This window comes from Cylas formicarius, unplaced genomic scaffold (assembly GCF_029955315.1).
Source record: "Cylas formicarius isolate icCylForm1 unplaced genomic scaffold, icCylForm1.1 PGA_scaffold_1__22_contigs__length_36826433, whole genome shotgun sequence".
NCBI lineage: Eukaryota > Metazoa > Arthropoda > Insecta > Coleoptera > Brentidae > Cylas > Cylas formicarius.
This window is the reverse complement of record NW_026844264.1, coordinates 36704491-36714826: the sequence shown is the minus strand read 5'-3', so window position 1 is coordinate 36714826 and position 10336 is coordinate 36704491. Positions and strand designations below refer to the sequence as shown.

Sequence of the window (10336 nt, the reverse complement as noted above, 5' to 3'; positions counted from 1 at the left end):
TCGGAAAGTCACGGGACTTTCAAAATTTGCCACGGCAACGGTAAAATCACTTAGACGTCAATGTCTTCGGTAGGTAAAAAGAAAGTGCATCGATGCCTGTGCTTCTGCTGCGTGAGAAGAAAATCGAAGGGTGAAGAGTTCGCGCTGGACTGTTTGAAAGGGGAATTTATCGAATATGAATACGTTATAGACAATTTACGCGTTAAGCCGGTTCCTAAAAAACTACTGGATTTGGCTCCGGTGCACTCTACGAACATTTCAACCAAATCTGTGCTGAAAGTTGGTGCAGGTACTTTTTTTATAAACTCCATCGTCATTTCCAGTTATTTTAGATGTCACACGTCGAAAATAATAAAGCGAACGGTAACAATCGGAACGATAACTTAACGGGACAAGGAGATTTTGAAAATAACGGTCTTAAGGTGTTGCCAGACGAGTACGAGCCGTCTGGTCATTGCAGTACTGTTTCTCCAAACAGCGACGGCAAGTACGAATCTTTTAGTAAACCCTGCGGATCCTGTCGACGAGATGTTCCTGAAAATGTCGAGCCACCGGGTTACAAAGACGTTAAACATATAATTGATGGCAGGAACTTTGCTTTTCAGATTCAAAAATCGCCGAGAGAGGTGCGTTGAGTCATGTTTTTAGGATTAATATAGGTATATATCAGCTAAAAGTTCCTGCGCAGGGACAATAATAGTTAGATTTGTTCTACAGATTCTTTTTTCTTTCTTGGCGATGACAGTTTAGCACTTTCTATTTGAAATGGACACGTTTATTTTAAATGAGTGAAGGGACTAGCCATCACCTGTACAAAATGTACTCTTTCTAGAAATCTAAAAACTAGAGATGTGTTATTGAAGGGTCCTTACGCGAAAACTAGAGTTTATATATTATAAAGAAGCAATTATATAATTACTAACTCTGAAAATAACGTAATGCTCATCAACAGTTAAAAATTGTATATTATTTGGTCTTCTCGCACTCAATCTAGGCCAGTGTATTAATTAATTCGATTTCGTGCAGTACTTGAGTCGTTTTCTAGAAAGATTGTAACCCGGTCGAATCAAAACCAAGATCTTCCAGCCGAGCTTAAAGCGATTGCTAGATTTAATAAACCTTTACCGGAGTACCACACAAGGACCGAAAAATCGTTTAAGCCGGCTAAGCAGGAATTAGAAGTCTATTGTATTCCGGGTAAGTGAGTAAATATTTGAAATATTGAATTAATTAACATTTACAAGTATGCTAGGTATTAGTTTACTTGTTCCTGTTTTTTCTCAGGTAGAAAACAACTAGAAAGTGTAACTGAATTAACAAAATCGGCTAACGATAAAAGCATTGAAACTGAGGAGACGCACGGGTCTTTAATAAATGAGAAAAATGATTCAACGGTCCAAACAGACGTGAGATGGGCAAAAGTAAACTGATTGAAAATACACTAATTCGTTTTTTCGGTAGGCAACGGAAATCGTCGAACCTTGCCAAAGGAAAAAACAGCTAAAAAAATGTTTAAAATGGAAAATTGTTATAAGCAAGCATGGGAAGAAAAAATAAAACATTAGGCAATTTTCAAAAATATATTTAGGTACTCGTTGATTTTTGGTTTCAAAGTTACAATTAAAATTAAGGCCATTGAAATTTTTCTAGAACAGAAAATAATGTTTGTATTATGCTTTTTCGCATTTCACCGATATTAGTGTGTTGCTCTCGGTTATTCATTTAGCAAAACAGTATTTTGTACGTACGTTATAATGACCAAAACTTAAAGATAACTGCACATTGCCTCAGACATTTTATTTTGTCGTTCAGTTTATCAGTCATGGGCGACTGCTCCTGTCTAATATGCCTTAAGTCTTGTAATAAAGAAGATAGGAAGAAGGGCGTTTCGTGCACTCAATTCAACGTTAGTGTTCTATGCATTTTAGTCAAATCTTGTCTAGCATAGGACCCTGGTATCGTGGTGGTTCGGGTTGTCAGTGTTTTTAGTGTCATGGCTTCTAGTTGCAAAAAGAAGTTCTTTAATACTATCAATCTGAAATAAAATCCACGTATATTGTGCATATAATTGATTAATTTTGCAAAATAGAACCACGTTTTGCCAACTGAGACGCCAAAGTGAGTATTTGACCCTCCTAGTAATTCCTTTATTTTTTACTTCCTGAACAACCATGTACAAAGAATTTTTTTGGACCTGTGGTATTTTGATACATTTTTGGTGTTGTTGAATTTAACATATCCTCATACGTCACTATTTAGATTAATGAAAACTTTGAGACGGTTAAAATCTTACCCATTTATTTACATTCAGGACTGATTTTGGGCTGAGTTCTAGAATGGCTGCAGCCGTTCAAAAGAACGGCATAAAATCTCTTTCCAACGGCAATGTCCTTGTACATCATCAAATGCAAAATGTTGGTGCCCGTTTTGACACCACACTAGCAGCTCAAAACCAGGGGTACCAGTATGGAGAGACTGAAAAAATCAAAGATGGGTCCGCCGAGGAAACTTTGGAACAGAAAGCGGCAGAAGAAGTTGTGGTAGCCCAACATGACGAAACAGAACCGGAGATAGACATTGTAATAAACAATGTGGTGTGCAGTTTCAGTGTTCGGTGTCACTTAAATCTACGCGAGATCGCGTTAAATGGTACAAATGTAGAGTACCGAAAGGAAAACGGTATGATCACTATGAAGTTGCGCCGCCCATACACAACCGCCAACATTTGGTCCTCGGGAAAGGTCACTTGTACGGGTGCTACAAGTGAGGATGCCGCCAAACAGGCTGCCCGTAAATTCGCGAGATGTTTGCAAAAACTCGGATTTAATGTACGATTTAACAATTACCGTGTAGTTAATGTGCTAGGCACGTGTTCAATGCCATTCGCTATCAGGATCAATTCCTTCTCAGAAAGGCATCGGGAAGCTGAGTAAGTCATTTATTTATATTTAAATTTATTTACTTAGATGTTGCTGGGCTTATGATTTAGCCAAGTAACAGAATTTTTACCTTGTTAAATTTGAGTTTTTTCAACATTATGTTAATTATTTCAAAGTGTTTTAAAATCGTAAATAGTAGTAGTGTAGAAGATGTTGCATAAGCAATGCATTAATTAATTTGTGTTGACATTTAATAATATTCATTCAATATTGAGTGCTCTGATAATATTATTATTTATATGATAACATTTATGAAGTGTGTAGCAAATTTTAATATAAACTTCCCTATTTTAAATTAGTTAAATGATTCATTCATTAACCGAATTTGAATGTCTTTTTTAAAGCAGCTTAATAAGTGACCTGTCTATAGTGTCGTAATTTCAACTGATAAGCGGCTGGCAATTACAACTTATTACGCGTAGAAGTTTTTATGTATAATTGTTTTGCTGTGGACAAGTAAAATCAATTAATATATTAAGAAATTTTACTATTAATTTTTACGTTCATATACCTAAAAGGTTTTAGACAGAATAATTATTGTTCCTATTATTCCTCCGTCTCTATGAAGGTTTTTCTTGTAAAATTGTGTCTTGTCTTACAGCTATGAGCCTGAGCTTCATCCTGGTGTCACCTATAAGTTAACAAATCCTAAAGCAACGTTGAAAATTTTCTCTACGGGCAGTGTAACTGTTACAGGTATTGTTTTGCAATTATAGGCACATAAACTTGCTTCCTCTAGAGAAGGGATTAATATCGGTTTATGTATTTTGATTCTGTAATGATAGTTTCGTTTTAATTTAAATTTTCAAAAAAATTACTGAATAAAGTAAAGGTTAGCAGGTTTCCGTACTTGATCTGAATTATAATGGAGCTACTTTAACAGCATATCAAGCAGATAAAAAATAAGTAAGAAACTTCATATTAACTTATATAATAAAATGCGTCATTTGTTGAAATGTTGTGAAAAAAATATTTTTTTACATTTTTTTAAAAAAGTCTTCTCTTTGTTTGAAACTTGGTATTTATTATTGCAACTTACAAAAAAATTTATGGCATATATGAACTTATTTTTGTTTAACGAGTGGATTTCGTTTGACTGTGTTAATTAATTTAAATAATACAATTAGGTTCGCATGCAAACAACAAAACTTTTTTCTAGAAAAGGGCTTGTTTAAGCGAAAAAAATGGATGGAACATTTCTATTCAGAATTGATGTTATCTAAATTTACTAACAAAATTGCGAGTTTGTTATTTATTATTATAATATTGTATTATTTAAATTAACTAACATTTGTTTTCAGTGGTAATAATACCTACCAACTTTAAAAGCAATACCCAGAAGAGATTTTAGATAAATAGGAAAAAACTTTCTTTTTGCAATATTTCAAGCATTTAAGAACATATGTTTGTATTAAAATTTTTACTTATTTTTATCTGCTGAATACATATTTTTGTTTACTGTTTAGTTGATATCTAACAAGTGACGTCACATACTTTTACACGCGCGTTAGACCTATTGGAATTGTAAGCTTATATAATATTAGTTTTACATCCACAATTTTTCATGAATTAATTTTTTAAGTTAGTTCAACAACATATTTGACCAGTGTAATGCACCAATATGATTAAACAAATTCACCAAGTTCTTCATAAATTTACTGAGCAAATAGAATATTTTTCAAATTTTTAAGGCAATTCAGCAATGCCAACTGTTATTGTCATAAATGAAAAAGCAAGGTTATGTTATTATGTTATATATACGTTATATTACTAATTTTACATGTATTATATAAAATAAAACAGTTATTTTTGGTTAGTTTCATATAAATTGACGATGCTCTTTCGCAGAACCCCGTGAAAATAACAGGGGCGCCTGGAAACGTTTCAATTTTTCTGCGAAGCCTGACTAACGCAAAGTTATTTCAGCACCCAGTGTAGCCGACGTTCAAGCAGCAATCGAACATATCTTTCCGCTCGTTTACGAGTTCCGAAAAGAACGTTCAAAAGAGGAGATGGACGCGTTAGCCAAGAAAAAACTGAAACAGTCCGCCTATTCTGACATGGATTCGGAATTGTTGACCACAAACGATGACGATGACGAAGACATGGACAGCGACGAAGAAAACTGGGGCGGGTAGTGCGTACGCGACGCGTGCTTAGTCTTGCTTTCGAACCGCTTCCTCTTTTATTATTTTAATTGTGATTGGACCTGATTAGCTTTACTTTTTTTTTCGTTCGCGTTGAACCAAATATTAGACGATTTTTTTTTAACGAATTTGGTTATTGCCGAACCTCAATATTTCAGAAACACCTATTACATCGGTAAGTTAGTTTCTGTGCACAGTGTGTTTTTTTTAACCTTCAGTCAGAACTTTCAACAAATATCTCCCTTTTTATCCACTTGTTTTTAGTTGGGAGCTATGAAAGGACAATAATAATCCTCCATTTGCAGAAGATTAGCCGAAAAAAAATCACTCCATAAAAATATTTCCATTTATTTATTGATGTAAATAAAGACTGTAATCATTTATTTCTTTTTTTTTATTAAAAGAAATGATTTTATTTTATCTTTATTCTTTATTTATGGTATGAAAGCAGTTTTTTACTTTGTCATCCTTATAGGGTAACAGTTCGGTTTGGCTAAATGCAAGTGTCTGTAGCAAAGGTGATCAACATGGGTTTTTTGTATGTTTTTAGCATTAGAATTAAAGTCTGATGTATCTTTAGGTTACCACTGAAGAAAAACCTGAAGTTCTAGCTGACTGAAGTCGAGGCAATTCTCTTAATTTTTTTAGGGCGGATCGCCGCTGAGTTGTACATACACGTCTTTCCTTTTGTGAATGCGTCGTCCACATTGTTCTTGTGCAATATTTATTTGTGGAGTGTATTACTATTCTTTTTAAATTATTCCTAACGAAAGATATCAAAAAGTATGCGAATTTATCACGAATAAAGTTTTGATTTATTTTTTAAGCCATTTTTGTTTCAGCACTGAAAAACTTGCCACATTTCGCACTCGTATTTTTCTATGCGATTTTTGTCATTGTATGTATTGGTTGCATAATTGTGACATAACGGAACGTCATTCGTTTTTCGGTTGCATGGCAAAGCATAGTGAAGTAAATACTCATGTTGCCTGCAGTGTGGGTGATTCCTACGGAAGACATTATACCATAGGGGAAACCAAGTGAGTCATTCCATAATACAGGATAAGGAAGTCCATCGTTTTGGCATCACTGCATTGCTTTAGAAATGTTATCAGTTATGAGTGAGTAAACTATTAATATATAATAAGATAGTAAAAATGGAAACTATGAGTTTTACTAGGACATTTCAATTCGTCGTTTTCCTTATTTTTTAAATATTTTCATCGAGCATGTATATGTATTCATATAGATCATTAAACTCTATGTTTCTCTTTCTTTTGAATGTTAAATCAAAAATGGTATTGATAAGTAAACAAAGGAATTTTAACATCATTTGAGATTTCTCTTGAGGAGGGTTTAATAAAATTTTCCCATCCTATGAATACTTCTGGTTTCCCTGTGGTTATATGTTTTTCGAATTGTACCATATACACAGTGTTCCATCAGGAAGCATTATGATCTGTTATATGTTATTAATTTTTCATTTTCTAAGAAAATTCTGGTCATCTTTCAGCTGTATTTGGATGTATGTATTTAATGTTGCCTGTCAAAAATGAAATTTACATATTGAAGTCATTATAATTTCAATTGAGCGAGCTTTTAAAAAAATATTTCTATTTTACAAATGATCTATTTTAATAACTATTAATCCAGATTGTCAAAAAATATATTGAAAAACCGACGAAGCTAACCCGAATCGGAAATCGGTTATTTAGCATTAAAAAAAGAAGACAACCTTGCCCTGTGCTAAAGTAAAATGTTGCTTGTCACTCAACAAACTAATCGGTTAAAACGAAATAGATTGCTAGTTTGGCTGCTACAATGTGGCTAAGATAGCTGAGATTAATTGAGTGTAACAGCCGTAAGGTATATTTTCCTCGTAATTATACTTTGTAGATAGTTTCTAATGCTAAATAAGATTCGATTCTTAAAATTCAATTCAGTTCAGCTAGTTTTTCAAATTTAATTTAATGTCACATTTTTTCTATTAATAATTAAATAGTAAATATATTTTTAAAAAATAATTAAACATAAATTTTCTCTGCACAAGAGTTTACTCTAATGAAATTGTAAATGTATCCTGTGTGTTGGGTAATGATAGGTCGTAATTCCAATAAGAGTACAACATTTTGGTGCTTGTTAAATTTGTGGTCTACTCGAGTTTTGGTTAGTTGTAGTATTTCACTTCGGATTTATTGCAACAACAAACTAATGAAATAAGTATCCATATGCTTATTAACAAAAAGTATTTTTTGAGACCTCTTGGTAACCAGGCAGAACACATGTTGGTACCGTGCATTTTTCTAGTCACTGGAACATATAATCATCATCCACTTGATAAAACCCTCTATAGGGTTATTCCAATCAAATGTGAATCAGTATAATGGAAAATTCCCATAACAAATTGAAATGCTTCCCGATGTGACACCCTGTAAAGCGTCGTGCTCAGTGAGACGGGTGTCGGTTATTTTGTGCAGTAGTCGTGAGTAGACAGTTGCTCAAAAAGCTCTCCCGTCCACTTACGTCTCACTATGATGAGCTAAACGTCATTGAACGACGTAGGCGGAAGATCTCTTCACAGTGAGTTTTTTTGACATTTCATCATTGGTTTGCGGAATAAGTCTATCTCACAATGTTTGCTCTCTCATATTTATTTGTATCGTAACCACTTCCTAATCGATCTTATTCTACAGCTCATTTAGCCACATTCGGATGAAAATATTTACTTCCGGAAAACACGGAAATTGCACACCCTTGAGAAATCTTTCTGTTTTTGTTTAATAACGTTCGTTTGTGGTGCCTTTCCCAATCATTATAATGTTATGTTCAAATAATTTCCGCGTTGGCAAAATGTTTAGAAAATCGCAGAAAATTGTCGAAAATTAAATATTTACTTGAAATTCCTCCCGTTGTGGTAATTGATGTAACTGATACTTGTGTACCTACTTAAATTTCAAGATAATAGTATCTCCAATCCTTCTTCCACAAATAAAATACGTGTACCTACCATAAAGTATAGATGTAGATAGAAATATGATATTAGTTGGGCCTATTAGTGTTTTTCATTTTAAAATACTAAACGACACGTTTTAAAATTATTTTGTAAAATTTTTCGTAAATTTTTAGCCAAAGAAAAACTAATTAATGTAATTGATGTGCATTATTCATCAAAATAATTATCTATCACTTTGCTCGTATATCACAAGTTGAACAAAGATGTTTGTGTTTTCTTGCGATTCGGGACGAGATATTCGTATTCTGGCGTATCAATCGCAGTTCTTAAAGTAATATTTCATATATATATTATAGCAAACCTATAACTGAATCTCTTTAGGGTATTTTGTAAAGATTCTTACAATATTAAATTATATTCATCATACGCCTAATAATAAAAAAAATATAAAATAAATTTCCCAAAAAGTGTCTTATCTGAAAAATAATACTACGAAATTTTCGACTTTTACGCAAAGATAAATATCAACAATGTTATAATAACTACTTTGTGTGCATATCTTTTGCAGGGTTATGTTTTTGTGCGGTTTGAGAGCAAGCAATCCCCGCGTACCAAGTTGTTTTACATAGTATTTATCAATTATGCAATCCGCCTGCGAAGTAAAGTACAAAAACATAACCTATAACCGATATTCGACATATTCGTCCAAATCTCGTTTGATATGAGTTTCATAATAATATATTGTATATTTGTACGATGTGTTTTACCAATTGACTCGGAATCACAAATTAGAAAGCAATTCAGCATTTCCTTAATGCCTTACCATAGTAATAATAAATAAACCCAAATATATCATTGGAATATTTATCAAGAACTATCATTTTCGTGGTAGACATAGTTTTTCTTGTATTTTTTATTAAGAAATATTGAACGCTATTTCTATTTTTTTTTTCGTGTCAAAGTTCCCTATAGTGTACAATAAAATGGTCTCAAGAACCTATCAATATTTTAAGTACCTACTGTCATTCATTTCGTTTTTGCGCACTCTGTCACGAATTGCTAGTATGTGTATGTATTATCCAATACCAAAACAGTTGTCTTTTAGTGGTTATTTTGAACAAGAGTTGATTGTATTTTTTCATTTCAGCATTAATGTCCCACTTGTTCTCTGTAACAATTAGATTCGTTTCGTTTTAATTTTTACTTGTAACTGTAGAGATATAAAGTTTGTCTCAACTTGTTTATATGTTTGTTTAAATTTATCATTAAACCCGTACCCACGCTGAATTCTAATCGAATTATTTTAAATGCATTATCTAAATTTGTTTAAATCTCAAGATAAATAACAAGAAAATGCAAGCAAACCTTTCAAATTATAGCACAATTCGACTTTCGTTTTTGATTTTAAATGGTAAATGAAGTCATAGTTGCTATATGTTTCGTACGCATAAAGCTTGGACGAAATTATCAATCACAGACTACAAAGTGTTTATTGTCTGCTTCTAGGCAGTTGGCTTTGACGACCGAAAAGTGATGCTATTGTCAAGAAGTTTCAATTATGATTCGATAAAAAGGACTGAAAAATTGTTAGCAGTCGAATACGCGGGAGATCGGGCAGTCGTACCGCGACGTTTGTATTGGAATTCTCAAAGCGCATGCTTTTATGAGAGCTGATACCATTTCCTCCCCTTGAGCTTACCATCAATAAGAAAAAATTTGGATTATGGCAAAAAATTATAAAAAATTGACCCATGCAAGGGATTAAACTAAAATTAAACAAAAATGCAACTCAAAACATTTGGTTGAAAGTTAAAAGTCAATTTTAGAGGGGGGACGCAATATCATTTTCAACAAAAAAGTTAATGTTAAGTTAAAAGTTAATAAGGTTAATAAATAAACAATAAAGCTATGTTAAAGTTAAGTTAATGACCTTTTTATGAACCTTAGAATGATTTTTTTAGTAGAGAAAATAAAAATGTCAATTTTCGACATTCAGACAAACCTACCATGCCATACAATGCAGATCTCAAAATTAATAAATTGTCAAGACTGTTTCTACGTGATTTTTGCGGTAGAATAGTAGCTGCAAAAAGTGGCAAATCTAGAGATTATCAAAGAAACACGCGGCAATTCATAGAATTATATAAAAACAATCCGTGCTTGTGGAAGATAAAATGAAAAGAGCACTCCAATAAAATATTATAAGAGGCATAGAAAATTTTAGTTGAGAAGTTGAAAGAAATTAACGAAGACGCAGCAAAGGAAGACGTTATCAAAAAAAAATTCAATGTGGACTT

At 32.7% G+C, this 10336-nt stretch overlaps 2 protein-coding genes across 4 annotated transcripts; both read left to right on the top strand.

Moving 5' to 3' along the window:
* The first annotated feature begins 60 nt into the window (after positions 1 to 60).
* Positions 61 to 1589, top strand: LOC132697185 (uncharacterized). Its single transcript, XM_060662481.1, has 5 exons — positions 61 to 279; positions 333 to 626; positions 1050 to 1197; positions 1285 to 1406; positions 1462 to 1589. The coding sequence occupies exons 1-5, from the start codon at positions 61 to 63 to the stop codon at positions 1555 to 1557; spliced, it is 879 nt and encodes a 292-aa protein (XP_060518464.1). The 3' UTR covers positions 1558 to 1589.
* Positions 1590 to 1943: 354 nt separating this feature from the next.
* LOC132696858 (TATA box-binding protein-like 1) lies at positions 1944 to 9865 on the top strand. Of its 3 annotated transcripts, none has more exons than XR_009618089.1 (5): positions 1944 to 2118; positions 2312 to 2929; positions 3541 to 3635; positions 4866 to 6207; positions 9546 to 9865. XR_009618089.1 is itself a non-coding variant. In XM_060661944.1 (4 exons), the coding sequence occupies exons 2-4, from the start codon at positions 2337 to 2339 to the stop codon at positions 5075 to 5077; spliced, it is 900 nt and encodes a 299-aa protein (XP_060517927.1). In that variant the 5' UTR covers positions 1944 to 2118; positions 2312 to 2336; the 3' UTR covers positions 5078 to 9275. The 3 variants fall into 3 exon arrangements, 1 of the variants encoding a protein (XP_060517927.1); XR_009618090.1 differs by lacking the exon at positions 9546 to 9865 and having other exon boundaries at positions 4866 to 5869; positions 5929 to 9275; XM_060661944.1 differs by lacking the exon at positions 9546 to 9865 and having other exon boundaries at positions 4866 to 9275.
* The last annotated feature ends 471 nt before the right edge of the window (positions 9866 to 10336 follow it).

Coding starts and splice junctions, on each gene's coding strand:
- LOC132697185 (XM_060662481.1), top strand. CDS start 61: ATGTCTTCGGTAGGTAAAAAGAAAGTGCATCGATGCCTGTGCTTCTGC. Junction 280..332: donor CAACCAAATCTGTGCTGAAA/GTTGGTGCAGGT, acceptor CAGTTATTTTAG/ATGTCACACGTCGAAAATAA. Junction 1,198..1,284: donor AGAAGTCTATTGTATTCCGG/GTAAGTGAGTAA, acceptor GTTTTTTCTCAG/GTAGAAAACAACTAGAAAGT.
- LOC132696858 (XM_060661944.1), top strand. CDS start 2,337: ATGGCTGCAGCCGTTCAAAAGAACGGCATAAAATCTCTTTCCAACGGC. Junction 2,930..3,540: donor GAAAGGCATCGGGAAGCTGA/GTAAGTCATTTA, acceptor CTTGTCTTACAG/CTATGAGCCTGAGCTTCATC. Junction 3,636..4,865: donor GGGCAGTGTAACTGTTACAG/GTATTGTTTTGC, acceptor AAGTTATTTCAG/CACCCAGTGTAGCCGACGTT.